At 39.5% G+C, this 21948-nt stretch overlaps 1 protein-coding gene across 1 annotated transcript in view; it reads left to right on the top strand.

Moving 5' to 3' along the window:
• The window catches only part of LOC115305087, an 82436-nt gene extending 61915 nt beyond the window's left edge, over positions 1-20521 (top strand). Inside the window, exon 5 of the mRNA XM_029955431.1 lies at positions 19881-20521. Coding sequence (XP_029811291.1) covers positions 19881-20098 — 218 coding nt within the window. The 3' untranslated portion in view covers positions 20099-20521. The remainder of the gene's footprint in view (positions 1-19880) is intronic.
• Positions 20522-21948: the final 1427 nt, after the last annotated feature.

Here is a 21948-nt window from a genome sequence, read left to right as displayed (position 1 = left end):
TGGCCCCAACGTGGGTAGGGGACTTCTGGATAACAATTGGTCAAGAAGGGGCTTTTAATCAGTTTAGTGTATGTGATCTAGGTCCCCACTTCCCCTGGGCTCCTATATAGAATCGTTAGGAGTCTGGATTCTGGATTGTTTGGTGCTATATTGACTGTACCTGTGAGTGTGCCCATGTGTGTAGTGCTTTCTTGGGAATGTGAATAGATGCTGATTTCTAGGTTTTGTTCAATTCAGTGTAAAGGCAGAAGGAGCGTCTGTGAACAAGATACTCAGGGCAGAAGGAACCTGAGGCTGTAGGGTCCTGACAAGCTTCTGGACCTTCCCAGACCATGGTAATTGGTGATGAAGGAAGGGGTGTAGCAGTCGGTTTAAAAGAATTTCTTCTAGAACAAAGGCATAGAAAGGACTTCAGCTTACATCTGCATTTTCTTTCCTTTTGTTATTCCTGAGCCTTTAGAAAAGTCTTGTTTAAACATTCCAGTGTGGTCTCAAGCTGTAGTACAGACTATGAAGGGAAGGCTCATGTGTCCATACTTGGACCAGAAAGTGAAACAAGGAAGAAGCACACCCTCAACCTCCTATGGCTAACACAGTAGTGGCAATTGTTCTTAGTGAAAGATGTTTATGGTGATAGTGATTTTGGGGACAAGGTTGGTGGTTATATGATTCGACTTTCCTACCCCCACTTGAATGTGAAGATTTTCTCTTCACTCCCTGGCATATCCTTGAAGCATCTACAGTTTTATTTTATTTTTAAAAAGACACCTAATGTCCTTGGATCCATCTGTTGTAAATTCATCTACTTCACATGTTTGAGGTTGAGGAACTATAATAAGGGCTATATATCTGTGCAGTTATATTTCTAAGCATTCTGGAATTCCATAAATCTTAAATCATTCTATGATGCATGTCTATGGAAGCTTCCCCTTAAAATAGAAATGCTGTTATAGATTCTACAGCATTAATATTTTTAAAAGTTGATAAATGAGTAGAAGTGCAATTTAGTCATTAAAATTTAACATATTCTGCTCATGCCTCTTATCTACCCAGTTAAGTTCTCAGAACTAATTTTCACATTGTATTTAATGTGTGCTTTATTGATAGCTTCTTCGATCTGTGTAAGATGATAATTCAGGGAGCAGAATGAATGGGATTTTTGGTGTAGGGAAAAGTACCTTTCCTAATAAGTCATTTCTTAAAAATAGTATTTCAGTCAAGGTTCTCTGGCTCTGAAGAACAGAAATTCACAGTTCAAATATAGTTCAAACTAGTTCAAATGTAAGGAGAAATTTTATGGATTTCCAAGGACAGAAAATGAGTAGAATCATCTTGCCTGGACATTTGAATCAGAGAGTCACAAACTAAGGCAAGACCCTTGTGATAATTGCAATTCCTTTCATCTCTCCTTAGGTTGGATTTAAACTACTTTTCAATTTCCTGCCTTGGTCAATTTATTTTTTTCTCTCGACCCTGGGATCCTAGATAACACCATGTCTCTCGTGTTTTGTGGCTAACAACTACACTGTAGGTCTAAATTATCTATGTGATGGGTGCTGAGGAGGCCATGGTGCTACGCAATCAGAGTGGTAGTGTTCAGATTTGCTCATGGAGGTTTTATTTGGGGGTGGTAGTGGCAGCTCTGAAGATGTACACCTTTGGAGGTAGAGGATTTCTATCAGTTCTTGGGGAAAATAATGCAGGAGATCCTGAATGAACCCAACTGTCATCTTGCTGAGACTGAGCAGAGAAGCAATTGGAGAAGAGAGGAATTTTTATTTTATGTATTTAGCTTTTTGTACTTTGGCCTTTAAAAAGGGACTCTGTTTGGGGTTTAACTTTTGGGAATTCATTTCACTGGGAATTGAACAATTAGAGGGAGTTTCTGTAATGTAGCTTTGGAATACAACTTCATTGTATTAGTTGAGTTTATTGTATAACCTCTGGCAAACTCCACCAGACCATGTGGATGGGCATGATTGGAGATGGGGACTAGAATAAAGAGTGATTCTTTAGCCTATGAGAAAATTGGTCCTGAAGGTAATAAAGGTCCTTGTCCAACCCAGAAACATCTGAGGCAATAGCTGAATGGCTCACTTCAGAGATCCAGGAGAACATATTAACAGTGGTAGGAATCCAGAAGTAAGGGAGATCAAGTGTCCCGGTTTGCCTGGGACTGAAGGGGTTCCAGTGCTAAAATCATAGAAATCCCAGGTAAATCAGCAGCATTGCTCAATCTGGCTAAAGGGTAGAGAAGATTGGATCTGAAATATGGCTGGGCTTTTGCCCTGGATGGTCATGATAATGGAATTGGGAAGGAGATAGCTTCCTGTGGTTGTCCATAGACTTGCCTCCTTGTATCATGGTGTCCTCATAGTGATTGGACTTCTGATATGGTGGCTGGTTTTTGAAGGAGGGAAAGCAGGAGCTGCTAGTTATTCTAGAACCTAGGCTTGAAAGTTCAAAAACTTTACTTCCACAACTGCTTTTGGTCAAAGCAGAGACAAAGCTGGTTTAAATTCAAGAGGAGAGGAAAAAGTTCCCAACTCCTGAGAAATGCAGCAGCATGCACATGCGACAAGAAAGAAAGTGGGGATGGCAATCTTTGGAGATTATCTGTGATAAATATCATTTTATAAATTATGAGGCACACAGAAATATGACATATTAATGATGTAAGGGCCTATTGTAGGTCAGGTCTGTGTACCTTGAGATAAGTAAGATAGTTTCTCTCCTTAAGAACTTTTTTCTAAGAGAGACAGACATGCAAATACACAAATGCAACATAGCATAATGTGTATGTATTTACACATATATAAATGTATGATATAGAAGTATTGTATAGAAATCAGTGATTTTTTTCTATTTAAAGGGGGTAGAAAATAACCAGATTGCATGGTCAATATAGGGGGTTTGAGGATGAATAGGCGTTTTCATAGTATATAAGAAAGGTTAGAGCATACCAGGTACAGGTAAATCATATGCAGAGTTTCAGGAATTTAAGAGTGTGGTTTGCACTGTAAGATTGGAGCATAAAACATGAGAGATGAAAATGAAGGACAGGTAGGGAATATAACACAGAGCATCTTGTCTACCATGTTGTAGAATCATTTTATTTTAATATATTTTTAAAATGTTTATTTATTTTGTGTGTGTGAGAGAGAGAGGCAGAGAGAGAATCCCAAGCAGGCTCCACTCTCAGCCCAGAGCCTGATGTGGGGCTCAGTCTCATGACCGTGAGGTCATGACCTGAGCTGAAATCAAGAGTCAGACAACTGACTGAGCTGCCCAGGTGCCCTGAATCAATGTATTTTAAAGCGAGGGAGTGTTTTAATTAATTTTAGTTTTTAAAAAGTTTACTCTGACAGTAGTAAATACTACTACTACTACTACTACTACTACTACTACTACTACTACTACTACCTAACTAATCCCTAATGAACCTTTATTGTTTCCCAGGCACTATCCTAAGTACTTTAATGTCATTGATATCACAACAACCCTAAAAGGAAGGTTCATTATTATCCACATTTTAGAATAGAGGAAACTGAGTCATAGAAATGATAAATCTCTTGCTCAATATCTCACAGCTGCTAAATTTGAAGAGAGGTTGTCTGTCCCCTTAACCACTATGCTCTATTGCCATCTACACTATGGCAGACTATTTGGTGTTAGAAGTGGCTAGAGATGCTTCTACCACTTAGGAGACTATTGAAATAATTCAAATGAGTGTTTTAATATGCTGAGAAAAGGCATCAATAGTAGAAAAAAAGTGACACAGATGAGTCCCAAAGCTAAGGGAATACAACTAATAGGATTCAGTGAGAAACTGAATATGGAAAAAATTAGAAAGAAAAACTGAGGATGACTTCCGAGTTTCTGGTTTGGGTGAGCTGATGAATGCCACTGCCATTAGCAAGAATAAGAAATAGAAGAGGATAGTTTGGTTTGGAGAGAAAGGCAAAGTTCAATTTTGACACTGATTTTGAAGTGCTCCTAGATCAACTGAACAGAAGAGACAGTTGGGCGTTGGGAAGAGTCTCCTAGTGCCAAATGCATTAGGAAGGTCAAGTAAGGTGAGGCATGTGGAGCTACTATTGGATCTGTAAATACAGAGGTCAGTGTGACCTTGACAAGAACAGGGCGAGTGGAGAGGTGGCTGGGAGCCAGACTGCTGTGGGTGAGGAGAGGAGGAAGCGAAATCAGCAAGGGGTGGCCTAGATTTCCAAGAACTTGCCTGGGAAGGGAGGGAGAGGGATAGAGCAAGAACTACATAGAAAAATGGAGGGTAATGAGGGGGTATATTGTTGGCCCATTTACTTGCATTTTTAAAAAGTGAGTTAATTCTCCCGGTTGCAAGAATCTGAAGGGAGAGAGAGAGAGAGACTCAAGATTTATGAGGAAAAGGGCACAATGGATGGATATAGATGCCAGAGTAGACCAAAGGCAGGGGTAAACAAATGACAGATGGGAGGACAAAAGAAGAAGGAGGAAGATAAGAATGTTTAGAGAGATGGGTATATTTGTACTTGTGGGGTGGGCTAGAAGACTGAGAAATTTCATAATACTCTCTAAGAAGTATTAGCAAGTCATTTGCTTATGGAAGAGAAGAGGACTAGGAACCTGGAATAAGACATTGAGGGTTGAAATAACACTTTGGTAAACAGGATGATGGGAGGAAAATTGCATTTATGGAGAGTTCATTATGTGATAAGCACTGTGCTAGGTCTTTATGCATAATAACTGGTAATATGGATAATAGCTGGAGTTAGATCCTTTTGAGATTTCCTATACAAATTCGGTCCTCCATAAATATTTATTGAATGATTCATTTTGCTTTTTGTGGTCCAATTCACGGGTAAGTCCTTCCTCTGATTGAATCAATGAATATTACTTAACATTACTGTGTAAAAACCTGATGCTAGAAGCAAAGAGGGGTCTCAGGAAGTTACAATATTGTTAATGACACTTTTATTATTACAGTTATCTATTAAATAAGTATGATGTTCCCAGCAGCATGCAGTTTACATGGGATCCGATTTAATCCTTATCAAGAGGTTTTAGTTTATGTCCATTTTCCAGATAAGAAAAGTGAGGTGAAATTGCTTTCTCAAAGTCACACAGCCAGTAAGTGGTAGTTGAAATTTGAATTGAGATTTTTTTTGTGTCTCTGGGGAATTAAACAGGCCAAGTTATAGTGCTGACTATATAAGAAAAATCTTAGGCTCTCAAAAAATAACCTATCATTCTCAGACTCTCTCTTTCTCCTAAACACACACACACACACACACACACACACACACACACACATTTTATCAGTGACCTAAACATTGCCTTAATTGATGGCTATTACCCGTCTAGTAAGAGATTTCTGTCCCTCAATTCATTTATCCTTCCTCTCATCTTAAGTGCAAAAAGTCCATTTTCTAGAACTCATTCTTCCCACAACTACTCTGCACAGTTCCAGCAAAATCCATGGGAGTCACTGTAAAGTACAAGGTGTTATAAGACAGCACACAGTATTCTGTTTCACCTCAACAGATGATCTTTCTCTCTCTCAATCTCTCTCCCTCCATCCAGGTTCCCCCCCACCTTTACTCTCCTGTCCTTCCCATCCCCCCTTTATATAAGCAGTTGTCTTACTCAGTTTCTTCAATGAACCCATTACATTGGCCCCTCCATACAGTTACTTTTGCAAGAAGCTAATGATTGAACATGTAGTATACTGAGTACTGGGAAATTCTTTCCCATAAAGAAGTGGGCATGGATCAGCTCTGTGACTACATTCTACATTGGCCCTGCTGGAGAAAAGATACTTTCTGGAAAAACCAGTCAATTTATCCCACTTCTGGCAGCCTTCCCTTCTCACCAAGCTTGTGGTTAGGTTGCTGGAGCACAGGGACTACCATGAGCCCTTTCTGCTTCCATGGCCATGGACGTAACAGGAAGCTGGAGGCTGCTGTCAGCACCCCAAGGCCATCAGAATGATGCTCTGAAGCTACTTGAAAGAGGTGGCTACTGGGGTCGCTGGCTGTCTAGAGCTTTTCAGGGCTTTCAGTTCTCCATTGGCCTGGAAATACATTCAGGGCAAAGGGCTTGGGCTTTTTTTCCTCTTGTGGTATTTGGCTTTGTTGAACTCAAATCCTAGCTCAGCCCTGGCAGCGCTGTGGACTGTATAAGTGAAAAATAGTGGAATGAAACCTCAGAACACGTTATGACCTTCAAGAAGGTTTGATTTGGATTGGGTTCTAGAAATGGTCTGGGTTTTTTGGTTGCAGACTTTATTTTTTTTCCAGAACACATTTTGAACCTCTTCAGAGAGCTGTTCATGACCTCTGAGAGGCATCTGAGATTCTGGTGGTCCTCACTTTGCCCCTCCCTATAACCCCACACCAGCAGTAACAATGGGCATAAAAGAACGGTAATGTAAGAGGTTATCATTAAGTGAATGTCATGTACCAGGAACTGGGCTAAAGAACATTACAACCATCACTGCATGTCATTTTCAAAAGACTCCAGTGAGGAAGATATGCTTGGTGCCTATTCTATTATGATGAAAGTAAGACTTACGGGTTTTGATATCTTGCCCATGTTCTCAAGTAATGGCAGTGTGGGATTTGAACATCAAGATGTTGTACTTACAGGCGTGGGCTCTGAACACTGTATGTATGTATTGTACTCCCTTTTTCTTTTCTTTCCTTCCGTTCTTCTTCCCAACTTCTTCCTACTACCTTTGTCCTCCTCTCTTCTCCTTTTCCCTCCCTCCGCTTCCTCCTCTTTTCTCTCCTCCATTCACCAGGGAAATTCAGCTAATATTTTTGGGATGCCTGCTGTAAGCAAACTATTATGCTGTCAAAAGTGAAGAAGACACATTGGTGTTAGCCAAGGAGACCTTTAAACATTGACAGGATGAAATTGGAACTGGGTCAGTGAGCCTGTTCTTCATGGGGTGGGTCCTTCAAGCTAGTCTTGTTCAAGAATACACTCTCGTCCCTTTGATTTCCAAATGTGTTCAAAAATGTCTGATACTTAAATTAATTGAGAAGAGAAAGGATTAAAGATATATGTTGTGAGTTGATTGCCATTTGTGGCTTCATGTTTGTGACTGCCACTGTATATTTGAGTTAGGATAGTATGGGACTGAAATTTGTTCAAGTATGGTGACATGACCCAAGCCAGAGAAAGCAGAGATCTCTACTGGACTTTTATTGGTGTTGTCAATAAAGATGCTTTCTGTTTCTCTTGGAGAGTAGCACTATATGGACACAGTAACCTTAGGGCTGCCAGAAACCAGCTTACCAACATATGAAGAATGCCCATGTGAAAATAAAGCCAAAAAGAGGTGCCCAGGATTTAGGGCAAAGGAGGACTCCTTCAGAAAAGCATTGGAATGTTGGATCTAGCCATACCTGAAGCTAACATAAGTATCCCCTATTTTCTCAAAGTTCACATTATGCTATTTTGCTTTAAAATTTTTTATGCTTATTTATTTATTTTGAGAGAGAGAGAAAGTACAAGTGGGGGAGGCTAGAGAAATAAAGGGAGAGAGAATCCTAAGCAGGCTTTGCACTTAAAGCATGGAACTCCATGCAGGGTTTGAACTCACAAACTGTGAGATCATGACCTGAACCAAGACTGAGAGTTGGTTGCTTAACCGACTGAGCCACCCAGGTGCTCTGCCCCACCAATTTGCTTTTATGAAGACCTGCATTAGTACCTCTTTTCACTAATTGAAAAAAACCCAAAGAGGATTTATAAAAATATCCATTACTGTACTGATGAAAATCTTTCATAATAGCAAAGTGGCATTACCCAAACTTTTGGAAAATGGGGATACTCTTCACTTTATGCTACTAAGGCTTACACATGCTTTCTTTCATAGGGACACTCTGCTTTCAGATAGTGGAGGGAAATCTGTAGTTATATGAGCCAATAAATTCCCAATTTTGCTCAAGCTGATTTAAATTGGGTTTCAGTCACTTACAAACAAAATACTCTAAGCAGATACAGACAGAAAGAAATACACCAAGTTAGTCATATGGGATGTCTGGCCAAAAGATGACAGAAGAGAGGAGTCTCAGTAGGAACTTCCCTGCCTTACGCATTGACTTATACCCAGCATCTAGAACAATGTTTTGAACATAATAGGCACTTAGAAAATATCAATTGATTAAATGCAAGATAGAATTCAGGTTGGCTCAGGCAACTTGCAGATCAGATTTAGCTGTCTTAACTTTAGAGCATAGTGGTGGTATGTTTAACCGTTTGCCATGCTTTTGTATGTATCCATTTCCCCCTTGGTTCCTAACAGAGTTCTTTAAAAATAATTCATACTTGTCTCTTGTGACAAAAAGGCAAAGAAGAAAAGATCTATCCAGTCTTGGGCTAGAAAGAGGGACAGAATACCTTTGGAGGTTGGGTATGATGAATGAGGCAATGAAAGGATTTACATAGCACCATGATGTGAAGATGTGGGGAGAGATGGTCTGAGATCAGTGGTGAAATGGTCTCTCTCTCTTTTTTTCTCCCTCCCCCTCTCTCTCTCTTTCTTACAAGCTCTTTCTCCTCTCCAGTGGAAGCTTTTCTGTTGTTTGCAGGGGCAGTTATCTCCCTCAGTTACTTGTACATACTTGTCTTTCTCCTCCTTTTTCTATTTCCTGCTTCTCTCTTTTCTTTATGCTGTCCCTATTCTAACCAAGTCTTTCCTCTCTCTGCACTCTCTCTTTTTCTTTCTTCCACTTCCACCCCTATTCTTCAGTTATTGTTTTCAAAGCTACATAACTTTCAAAAGCTGGTCCCCCCTGGCCATGCCTCCCTAAGCTCATCCCAAGCTCCACAACTTCCCTCTGCCCACCATTATGCCCAGACTTATTCCAAGTCTGTTATATTATGGAAAAACACGGACAGAGGCCCATAAGCAGATAAAAAGGAAAGAGTTTCTGGAGAGGGTTCAGATTTTGCCAATTCTCTGACACCAATTGACTCAGAACCAACAGGATTTGAGCGTGGCCAAAACATTCTGCACAATTTGCTGCCTCAATAAAGGTTACCACTGTCTATTTCGCAGGCAATTACTTGAAGCAGTGTGGGAGAACACAAAAAACAGGGGATCTTACAACCTGGTAAAAGGTTAATACAGAGAAAAGAATGGACTCCTTAGCATTCTTGGAGTTCCAGATTCACATCCCAGTTCTCATCTGTAGAAGTCTGAATTTGCCCAAGATACTTAACTTTTTTGTGTTTTACTTTCTTTATTTGTAAAATATAGATAATTGTGATATTTTCTTACCAGGATTTTGGAGGATTCAAAGATTCAATATATTTAAATTAATTACTTAATAATTAATAATTTATAGTTCTTGTTCTCCTTCCATAGTTGCAGAAACAAATCTTAATTGTTTAACCCTTCTCTTCAACAAGAAATTGCCTGCTATCACAATTCCCACCACCAAGAGATCTGTGATAGTTTCTCAGCCTTATAACTTTGGGTTGCAAACTCAAAAGCCTTTTGGGGCCAGATATATAATGTAAATGAAGGGAATTAATTAGGTTCAATCAGTTACATGGGGTAGTATGGAGTAGTGAGGATTGTGGCAAACTGGAGAGTGTGCCCCAATAACAAGGAAACCCAATTTCCATCTATCATTTCCTTATGAGACTATGGGCCCAGAGCTACCACACAATTTTACTCTTTTTCAAGAAAAGATGAAAGTCTGGGTTTTTAACAAAGAAATTTGCTAAATTTTATGACATAAAATTCATTCTGGTTAAAAACAACAACAGTAAGAAAAGACTGTGACGGATCAAAATACACACCTCTAGAACTCAAATACATTTGACTTCTTGGCTGGCTCTTTGGGAACTACAGCTTATCTTTTGGGACCCCTTCTGCTTGGGCTTCTGCATACAGAAGTGGCTTCTTTCCTTTTGTTCTCAAGAAGCCCAATAACCTCAACGAGCATTTAGTGTGACAAGAGATTTAACTGGAAAGTTGAGGGTCACCAAAAAGTCACATCGCACCATATGTTTCTCTTGCCCGTTTCTCTTACACTCTTCTTCACTTTTCCCTCTGCTTCCTCCTCCACAATCTCAGAAATAACAAATTTTTCTTTGCCTTAGCTGAATTTGTGAATCTCTCTTCTTTGAAATTCTGACATCAGCTAACACCTGTGCCCCACAGAGATGCTCCTATCCCAAGATTGCCCCTCAAGACATTTTTCTATCAAGGATGGACCATCTCTGAAAGAATTCTCTGACCAAAAATACAAAAATTATTGTATTTTTACAAATGAATGGACCAATTAGCAAGGAAGGCATGATTTTATAAAGTGCCAAAAAATGTGGTCCATAGGTTGAATGCCATACATTATGGAAGAGAGAGTTGCCTGAGCCTACAGAGACTTCTGTCTCAGAGAACACTTGATGTTCTGTAGCCATCCACAGTGGCCCACAGAATAGTTGCTAAAACAAACTATAGCAAATGAATTGCCAAGTTTGTGTTTGTAGAGGGATTGTCTAAAAGTTCTTCAGAGATCAGAATGGTGGACCTAGGGAGCAAGAACAAGGGGTTACATCAAAGACACAGACCACAGTGGTTATGAATGTAAGCCTGGAATCTCAAGTTGGCCATTTGCAGCCTCTGTTTGAATCTCAGTTTCCTCATCTATAAATTGGAGAACCCAATACTGTTTCCTATGATGGTTGAAAGAATTTCATGGAAAACCATGTGTAAAGCACCTGGCTATTGTAGACACTAATGAATGCAATTTTCCTTCATTCTTAATTCCTTCCCATTCTTCAAGGTTCAGCATAGATACCATCCCCTTCAGGTTGCATTCCTTGAACTTTTCTTCATTCTTCCCATGTTGAATTAGTACTCCACTCTTCTCCACATTCCAGAATTCCTGACATACAACCTGTGTGTATCATCCTTATTGCATACCTTTGAATGACCTACTTTTATTTTTGGATCTTCTCGAATGCTAGGAATCATCTCACACTTATCTTTGTCTCTCTAGCTCCTAGCATAGCATGAATAATAGAAATTTATTAAAAGTTTGCTGAACTAGGGGCTCTGCAGTGAGGACAGAATTATCTTAGGTGGCCAGATAAATTTACAATTTAGAAATAACTTACAAAGTATAACATTTCTGAAAAGGTGTGTTTTTTAAAATCTATATCAGTCTCTATAGAAGTTGTTACCCAACATCAGTGCTTGGTCAAACTCTAGCATTTATGGAGGACATTAACAAAGGCAAAGCATGGAGCTTAACCTGATGTCAACTTGAAAGTTTGGTCAAGATCTCAGAGAGAGAGAATTGAGTGGGAAGGAGAATGCTTGTTTCCCTTGTGGAAAATGTCATTGAGGCATGGCAATTAAAGACCCAGTGTACTTGAAAGTGTCTCTTCCAATCTGAAAATAAACTAAGCTTTCTGAGCTGCTTTTGAAAAACCAAAGCTTGGAGAATTTTTCAGACTTTCATCCTGCCTGCATCAGCATTTGGAAGAGAAACAGGGAACAATTAACAGTTAAAAGGAACTGACTGTATTAGCAATCAGTAGATTTGGGGTAGAGGGAGACAGAAAGGCTAATGACTCTAACTTTATAATTGTGTGAAGCCTACAGAATTATGGAATTACCTAGAACTTAAGCTTTTCATCTTTTTTCATTTGATCTCTAGCCAAGTAACTACTGTAGGATAATTTAATATTCTCTGAGTCGTCAATAATAAGGCTTGCAATGTGATAGTTAAACGCACTTGAAATTTTGATGAGATCATTAATAATATCTCTTGTCAGTGACTTAACTCTAGTTAATAACTTCCTTGTGACTTTCATCAAATAGATTTTCCTGAGGGATATTAATTTCCAAAGGTTTATGGATGTCCTTCAATTGTTAGCCAGTGACAGAAATAGCTTTTCTGCTGTGGCATGTTTTGAGGTTTTGCCCTTACTTCTAAGAAAAAGGCGATAATTGTGTAAACCAACTACTCATCTGTGTTTGGCATCAAGCATTAACCTAAAACCTGAAGTAATATTTTCTAAAAAGAATAGTTTCATGTAATTTTCACAACAGCATGCCAACACCAACTATTCTAAAATGGCAGCCTGTTATTTTACGAGTTATATAAGTCTAATAGAGGAGAAAAAATCCTCTTACTGCCTCTCTTTGGGAAGAGTTTCTTAGAATTTTTCTGACTAATAGGAGATCACGTCAGTATGCTCATTTCTCATTTTCTGCAGCTCATGCCACACAACCAATCCAAACCCACTCCCATTCCAGAGCCAACCCAAGTTTTCAAAGTGAACTCTATTTGTATGTGTTCTGTAGTGGGAAGGAACAGCTTGAGAAAGGGTCAGCAGAGAAGTATTCATCAAGTCCTAGAACTGTTGAGCAGTAGGGCTCCCTTTGAAGTTGGAAGTATTTGAGGGCAAGAAAGAACAAGACTATACACTGACTAATATTCATTCAGAATTTATCATTTCACTTAGGAACCTAGAGCCTCAATGCCAAGCCCACACACTTTTTTGTTGAATGAATGAATGTAATAAATAGAGCCAAACAGGGTTTGGATAAACTTTGAGATGATTGATATGTAACTGATTAGGAAGAGGAATTAAATATCTCTTAGGTCATAGACCTTCCACTTCTTTCTCCTCTTGTCTTCCTCTTTGAATTACATGAATTACTGGATGGACTCTTGCTTGGAATCAGGAGAATCTTTTCCACTATTATGTTCTTAGAAAACATAAACATATATTCTTTGAAATTTCTTTAAAAAGAAATGAAAGACAGAAAATTTTTTCTTTCTTTCTTTTTTTTTTGTTGAGAGAGAAGGAGAGAAAGTGTGGTGAGAGAGCCACAGGGGAAGAAGGGAGGGAGGGAGGGAGGGAGGAAGAGAGAGAGAGAGAGAGAGAGAGAGAGAGAGAGAGAGAGAGAGAGAGAGAGAGAGAATCCCAAGTAGGGTCCACACTAGAGAGGATCCCAGTGTTGGGCTCAACCCCATGACCCTGGGATCATGACCTGAGCCAAAATCATTAAGAACTGGATCCTCAACCAACTGAGCCACCCAGGTGCCCCAAGAGAGAGAACTTTTTTAAAACATGATCTCTAATGTTCTTTATCCATGGAGCCCAGAAAAGGACTGTCCCTTAACCCAGCCTTTCACTTCACATATAGAAAAGAAGCGAAGGGCTGGGTTATAAGCCCGTTTCTGGGCTGCACGGTCCTGTTGGAGGAAAAGACACATTCAGAAATAGAAAAATAATGGTACAAATGAACATATACTGAAGTCCAAACAAATAGCATGTCTATAAGCTGTTTGTCACCCCTGGAGATAAGACATCCTTTCACCCAAATAAGGGGGACACTGGGCCTGGGTTCTTATTCCACTTCACTTGTTCTTCCAGGTCATTATTCAACCAATTTCATCCCTTCTATATTAACTTTAGTATCTCCACCTGTCTTGTAGATTTCTCTTGGGCTCAGAAGAGTGCTCAGAACTTTCCTAATCTAAACAAACAAAAAGCTACCTCACCTGGACAATGTCTCACTCCAACTATTGGCCTACCTTTCTTTGTCTTATTTTATCTCAATTTTCATAGTTACTACTTCTATATTGTCATCTGCCTTTCATTTCTTAACCCTCCCAACCCTCATTTTTTATCACTCTCTGTCCTTTTTTTTAAATTTTTTTTAATGTTTTATTTATTTTTGATATAGAGATAGACAGAGCATGAGAGGGGGAGGTGCAGAGAGAGAAGGAGACACAGAACTGGAAGCAGGCTCCAGGCTCTGAGCTAGCTGTCAGCACAGAGCCTGACGCGGGGCTCGAACCCACAAACATGAGATCTGACCTGAGCCGAAGCCGGAGACTTAACCGACTGAGCCACCCAGGCGCCCCCACTCTCTGTCCTTAAAAAGGTTTTTCTAAGATCTGGTGGCTTCCCCACACCGGCTAAGGTCACTAGCCCAGTCTCGAGACACTTTCAGTCCCTGTTTATTGGATGTGGCACCCCTTCAGTGATCAACTGAAATGTCTTTCATGTTTTTGCTCCTTTGGTCCTCTCTTCTCAGTGTCTCCCTAACTTTCTCACCATTTCACCATTTCCATTGTGAAATCCTTGTTCCTCTTATCTTCTCTTAGACGTCAGTGCCTGTCCTTTATTTTGCCCAGTTCTTTTCTCTTTCTTGAGGCAATTAAATTCGCTCTTAGAATGTACATATTTTTGCCTCATAAAACTGCACATTTCCCCAGCATCAGACTAATATGTTCAACTGTCTGCTCACCTGATAGTTTATATCAGACATGATGGGCTTTGTGCTAGAGCCTGTGAGCTTTTCAAAAGCCTATCAACACCCTTGAGACCTAAATAAACAAATAATAAACTCCAAAAACATGAAAACAACATTGCAAATAAATGTCATTTAAAATATAACATTTTGTTAATTTCATTACAAAAGTCAATTTATTCTTTAAAAAGATCAACTTGTAAACAATTGAAAACATTATAACCAATCAAAAATTAAATGCATTGCAACTAATTTCAGAAATCAAAATTACAAAAACCCTCTCAAGTTTTTTATTGCAAAAGTTAAATTTAATGTGGGATGTGGGTAAATTTTAATATGTTTGCTGTGATGTGGGATGGGGCTTCCAGAAATAAGAGTGCCTGGGACTTTGAAGGTCTTACAAACAGCACCACTTCCTGTATTATCTCCATCTGGATATTCCACAGGCATCTAAAACTTGGCATGTCCAAGGCCAGATTCATCTTCTTCCCTCTGGTATTCCCTATTTTAGTTGGCATCACCCAGTCATCCAAGCTGGAAGTCATCCTTGACTTTTTGATCTCGTCCAAGACTCCTCATATTCTCATTCAATCAATTGCTACATACTATTAGTTTTATCTCCATATTATGTATTAGATCTATTCCTTCCTTCCCTTTCTCTCTTGCTGCTATAGTTTAAGCCCTGGTCAACTCTCACTTTGACTTTTTCAATAATCTCGTAAGTGGCCTCCCTGCAGCTGCTCTGTCTGCTCTTTGCTTACAGTTGACTTAGAGTTCACATTAGACCTTGTCACTTCTACTTAAAATGCTTTAGGGACTTTCTAGCGATTACAAAAGAAAGCTTGAGCTCCTGAGCATGGCCACACAAAGCCCTGGTGACCAGCTCTCACCTGTTTCTCCAGTCTTGTCTTTCACTTCTCCCTCCCACCCTGGCACTTGCCGGGTAATAAATTGCTTTCTAGGCAACATGAGGAGTCTCCTGGCTTCTGAGTTTGCTCAAAATGACCTCCCTGTTTGGAATGCACTTTTCCACTTTTCTCATTTGACTTTCATTTATTCTTGAAGATTCAGCTCAGGTATTACCAGTTAAGGAAAACCTTCCAAGAAGAACTCATACTTACCTGGACAGAATTCCCTCCCCTACAGCATTCACACTTGCGTCTATCATAGTCTTATCCCATTGTATTCCAACAATGTATTCATATGTCCTTCTCTATCTACTCAACCATAGTTCACAGGATGGCAGGGATGCTCTCATTCTTATCTTCAAATTATTACTCCATATGCAAGATACGAATTAAACTTCTTAATCAGACTTCTGTCAGGGAAACCATTTCCCAATTATTAGTCACTCTGGAAACCCAAGCTTGACCAGAGTACTCAGGTAGAAGTCAGATACACCTAGCCCAGAAATCTATCTAAAACAGTCCCTGCAAAATAATTCTTTAACTGAGGTTTCATTGAATGTGACTAAACATGTTCTTTGAAGTGGAGACCATATCTAAGTTACCTAACAATTAACACAAACTGAATCATATGTGACCATGGAGGCTATTAATATCTAATTTCTCCTTGGTAAGAATTTGCTAAAATCTCTTGGCTAGGTAGGGCTGAAGAAAGAATTAACTCTGTTCTGGTCTGGTCCGGATGTATTTTTCCTTTAATTTTCCACTTTCTGCTGATCCTTTTCTGGGGACTTATGTTATTATGGTTGCTGATGTTTACATGCAAACCCCATTCCCATTAGTACCATGCTCCCTGTCGGAAAGAGAGGCCTCCTTCTCTTTGTCTGCACTCATTCAAGGTCCATCTTCAGGTTAGAAATAGGGTCCACACCATTTACATTTAAGGAGGTTGTTTTTCTCTAGCATTCTGCCAAATGTTCTCTGACAGCTCCTGATTCTCTAGGTCCTTTTCCTCTCCTTTCCTTACACAACCATAGCAGAGAGTGAAACAGGTAAAGGGAATGAGGAGACAGACTTGTTTTCCAGTGGCCTCATAAATTGGGTTGTTGGATTTAAAAACAAAAAACCCACTATTCCCAGTTACATTGAAATTTTAGAGAAACCACGATTTTTAAAAAAAATTTTATAACGTGTCTCATGCAATATTTGAGACACACACTAAGGAAGAAAAATTCATTATTTATCTGAGATTCAATTTTTATTTTACATTATATTTTATTTGAAAATCTACTGTTAAGTTGTACTCTTAGACACACTTCATGTACGTATTAAGTAGGAATAGTTTTCTTTTCTAAAAAAAATTTTAATGTTTGTTTATTTTTGAGATAGAGCAAGAACAGGGAAGAGGCAGAGAGAGAGGGAGATACAGAATCTGAAACAGGCTCCAGGCTCTGAGCTGTCAGCGCAGAACTCACAACTGTGAGATCATGAGCTGAGCCAAAATCAGACACTTAACCAACTGAGCCACTCAGGTGCCCCAGTAGGAATATTTTTCACGTGCACAAGAAAATACCTTCACTCCCACTTTCCCTAAAGCAAAGATGCCACTTCTCTATTTTTAATTTCTCTGTATGGAACAGGAGTCCATAAAATAGCTATTTTCTTAATTCTACAGTTGGAAAACACATCAGTCATAATTACAATGACACCTGGCATCTGGCACTACGTCTGGATTTTCGGGACTGAGGGGAACTGGGTCCTGTGGGAAACCAGAGGGCACGTGCCCCCCGTGAAGGGCGAGCTGAGACTCAGTCTCACTGTTGCCATTTGGAAATGTAGATTCAGTATTTTAAGAGTCTGGTTCCCACCCCTCCACCCCCAAAGAAATGCCAGATATCTTGATTTAAGGTGAAAAGTCCAGCCTTCTGCTGCTGGAGTCTTGCACTTTGCCTTGATGTCTTGGGGGAGAGGGACAAGTTAATCTCTGAAAGAGGCAATTCTGGGGGAATTTCTGATACAAATGGCCCCTCCATGGGACAGAAACACAGGTGTCATTGTAGCAAGATGATTTTTCTACACATACCCCCCCCCCCAATTTTCCCTTTTGTGGTCCCCTCAGTTAAGCAGAGAGTAGGATCTTGCTTCCCTTTCTCAGGGAGTTTTAAGGAAGAGAACAAAGGATGTAAACAATGACCTTTTCTGGCTTTTGTTTTCAAAGTTCCATTCCATTGAGGACATTTTCTAAGGCTATTGTCCAGAGAGTTTGAGGAGAGAAAGAATGGCCCTGAGGGAACCATAAAGAGTAAGCTTCTCCCAGACTAAAAAAAAAATAATTCTCAGACAGTAGAAAGGGGCAGAGGTTTGTGGTTCCTGTGAGCAGTGGACTACATCCTTCTCCTCACCATCCCTCTCTGGCTGTGCTTCAAGGAGGTGGCTGGATCCCAGAGGGAACAGCGGCTGAGGAGAAAGAGTAACCTCTGTGCTCACAATCCCACGGCCTGAGGGAACCATCTGAATGGAAAAAACACAAGTCACAAAGTGGATCAATGTCTACTGTGATTGGTGGATAAAAGGACTTCCCTTTTTCAAGGTGCTACTTAAGACCTCAGAACTTATCGAGCACCAGGTGGGAGAGAAGACCCCAAAATGACCACAGTTGAATAACTGCATGGGGACTTAGAACTGAAATCAGTTAATTTCTTTTTTTAATGTTTATTTATTTTTGAGAGAGAGACAAAGGAAGGGGCAGAGAGAGAAGGGGACAGAGTCTGAAGCTGGCTCTGCACTAACAGCAGAGACCCCAGTGTGGAGCTTGAACTCACAAAACACGAGACCATGACCTGAGCCAAAGTTGGATATTTAACAGACTGAGCCACCCAGGCATCCCCTGCGATTAGTTCATTTCTAAAACACAAAGGAATGGGCACAAAGAAATAGTGTATGGACAGAGGTTCTTATTTACAACACACTGATACTTCCCAAATAAATGTCTAAGTTACAAAGAACATTATTTGTACCTACTCTGGAAGCAGCAGCTCCAAGATTTACTAGTCAGACATTTCTCCTCATTCAATATATAGGGCACACATAGTCAAGGATGGACTTTTCCAAAGACTAAAATATAAAAACATAGAAACTCTTGGATTACTTGGCATAAGAAATGCCTGTGCTTTTGCCTAGAAAATCTTAAGTACTTACCACTAGGTAACTCACCTAGATTACTATTCACTAAATTCCTGACCTCCTGATGCATGTCCCTCAAAACCAGTGAGGAATATTAGCTATACTTAGTATGTGTCTGTAGCTCAGCACTTACAATTAATCTTCATACCAAAGAAACTTATGATATAATAATAATGATGATAATAAATATGATGGGCAATAATAATAGTAACATTATTATATTGTGATAATATAATAATATTTTATATTATTATTAATCTTATTTTACAAATTAGGAAACTAAAGCACAAGAGGTTAAATAACTCATTCAAGATGACACAGCTAGGCAAAGATGTGGAGAAATGGGCACCCTCCTACACTGTTGGTGGGAATGTACACTGGTGCAGCCCCTCTGGAAAACAGTGTGGAGGTTCCTGAAAAAAAATTAACAATAGAACTCCCCTATGGCCCAGCAATAGCACTGCTAGGGATTTACCCAAGGGGTACAGGAGTGCTGATGCATAGGGGCACATATACCCCAATGTTCATAGCAGCACTATCAACAATAGCCAAATCATGGAAAGAACCTGAATGTCCATCAACTGATGAATGGATCAAGAATATGTGGTGTATATATATATACAAGGGAATACTATGGCAATGAGAAAGAATGAAACCTGGCCATTTGTAGCAATGTGGATGGAACGCAAGGGTGTTATGCTAAGTGAAATAAGTCAGGTGGAGGACAGATACCATATGTTTTCACTCATAAGTGGAACAGAAGAAACTTAACCAAGCACCATAGGAGAGGAGAAGGGGAAAAAATAGTTGGGGAGAGGGAGGGAGGCAAACCATGAAAGACTCTTAAATACTGAGAACAAACTGAGGGTTGATGGGGGTGGGGGAGAGGGGAAGGGGAGTGATGTGCATGGATGAGGGCACTTGTTGGGATGATCACTGGGTGTTATATGAAAACCAACTGGACAATAAACTATAAAAGAAAAAAAATAAACATAAAAAAAAGATTACACAGCTAAAAGTTCTAGAACTAAGACTAAAGCCTGAATGTTCTGACTGATTTCCAGAGTCTGACCTTCTAAACTGCCCATCCCCATCTGCTGACAGCCCTCTCCTTAGGCTATTCCTGCTTCCTGAATGCTCTGAATTTGACCAGCTTAGTGACCCCATTCTATACTCTCAGGGTCCGTATGTTTCCTTCATGATGTTTATCATAGTTCATAAGGATTTGATTATTTAATGTCTCCCCTCTGAATTCTGGGCATACAAAGGTGAGGATACTGGGAGGGTTTGACTTACAAAGGCCAACACAACTACCTGTCTCTCCACACCTTTTCTTGTCCACAGTGATGGAATGATCACTCCCAGGCACATGACTCCCAGCTCTCTACATCACCCAGCCTCCCTTGGAGTTGTGTGTGGCCACATGATTAAGTTTCTGCAAATAGATGTGGGCACAAATGATGGATGTCACTTTAATTTTTCCTTTCTGTTCTTGCCAGCTGGCATCAATTGTGATCCAGTGTCCACCGTCTGGAGGATGGATGGCAAAGCCTCAGAGAATGGCAGAAGTGGGAGAAGAACTCTGGGTCTCCAAATGACCAAGTGGAGTACAGCTACCCACCAGCCTGAGCCTTGCATCAAAGTGTTACATGAGAAAGAAATTCACTTCAATCTTCTTCAAACCACTGAATTATTTTGGTTCTCTTTGTTATGGTAGCCTAGCCTCACTCTAACCCTCTACTGCATTTCTGGAAACTAGCAAAGTGTTTGGTACAGAGCAGAGGTTCAACATGTATTTGTAGGGTAACCCACTGAATTTGTTGAGTAGCCAATCTGAATAATTGTCTGTGCGCCAAAACTCCTTGGAAGATGGACTGTATCTTCTACTTGTTTCCTTCCACATCAAGCATAGCATTGAGTATACAGTAGGTGACCAAAGAATGAATGGAGAAATGAGGAAGAGAGAAATATTGGGCATGCATGTTCACATTTGTACACCTTTTCACATTTTTCCAGTAAGAGAAATATTTTTCAAATAGTTATAATATATTCTTATATGAAAAGCAATTCAGGGGTGCCAGGTAGCTCAGTGGGTTGTGTCTGACTCTTGGTATTGGCTCAGGTCATGATCTCGTAGTTGTGAGAACAAGCCCCACATTGCTTGGGATTCTCTCTCTCTCTCTCCCTCTCTCTCTTAAAATAAGTTAATAAATATTTTTTGAAAACAGAAAGGCAATTCAACTGAAGCTCATATAAGAAATTTATTCATGTAGATTAATTATCAACCCAAAATAATTGGGAAAAGGTAAGGCACTGTATCATATTTAGTGCATTTGGAGTTAGGGGACCTGGGTTCTAGTTTTATTTCTATATCTGTGATCGTGGGCAAATTACCTAGTTATACAGGCATCAGTTTGCACATCTGCATATTCATGAAATGAATAAAAAAGTTTGTACATCTGAATATATTTATGAAATGAATAAAAAGTTTCTTCTTGAAAGTTCTTTCTAGTTCTCAAAAGTTTGTGATGCTATATACTACACTTTTTATTTTCTGGCAATACTTGCCTCACATTCCTTAGATTCCAGTTCCAGTATGATAGGTTTCAGGATCCCCTTGGCAAAGGCAGGCACTGTAGCTAAGAGAGATTCAGTTACTTGCCCCAGGATGCACAGCTTATAAGTATGCTCAGCTCAGTATTAATGACTACTCTGTGGTTTATAAGAATGATTATTTTCGCTTTTTCATTGCTACATAATGAAGTCTTATTCTGGGGCAGGCACTGTGCTAAGCATGTTTAGTGTTCTCAACATTCACGGTAATCCTGTAAGGAAGCATTGTTATCCTTCTTAACAGGTAAACAAACTAAGGCTCATAAAGTTTAAATGTTTTCTTAGTGTTCCATAGCTAGTAAATGCTAGGTGAAGGTAACAAATCCAAGTCAGAGTGCTTATTCATTCATTCATCAATCCATTCATTTAGCAGCTGTGTATTGAGCACCTACTATATGTTAATAAAGTCACTGTTTGAGGTGGTAGAATCATAGCAGGGACCAAGACAGGCATGGCTATGTTCTCATGAAGCTTAAATCCTTGCTTCTTAGCTGGAGGTGGGACAAGCAATAAACAGGTAAAGATAAAAATAAAGATATTTCAGATAGTAGTAAGTTTTATGAAGAAAATAAGGTAAATTAATATGACAAGGACATGAGTAGAAATGAATTTTTATAAGAGAATCTAGAGTTCTATTTTAGAAACATTAACTTCAAGATGTCACTTTGATATCTAAGAGAAGACTCTCCTATTGCCCCAATTGGTAATCATAATTGCTGTAATTTATTGAGTCTACCATCTTCTTAGAATTGGTATATGTTTTTTAAATAGATGAACTCATTTAATCTTCAAAAGAATATAGTGAGGCATTATCCCTATTTTGTAGATGAGAAAACAGGTACTTAAATTCCCAAATCTCTGAAGCAAATAAATGCCAAATAAAGATTTAAGGTCAGGTACTCTGGCTGTATGGTCCCCAGGCTTACTTCTATTCAACACTCTCTGGCAAGTGGA

Source organism: Suricata suricatta, chromosome 10, assembly GCF_006229205.1.
Source record: "Suricata suricatta isolate VVHF042 chromosome 10, meerkat_22Aug2017_6uvM2_HiC, whole genome shotgun sequence".
Classification (NCBI taxonomy): domain Eukaryota; kingdom Metazoa; phylum Chordata; class Mammalia; order Carnivora; family Herpestidae; genus Suricata; species Suricata suricatta.
The sequence above is the reverse complement of the archived record's forward strand: the minus strand, read 5'-3'. Positions and strand labels throughout refer to the sequence as shown.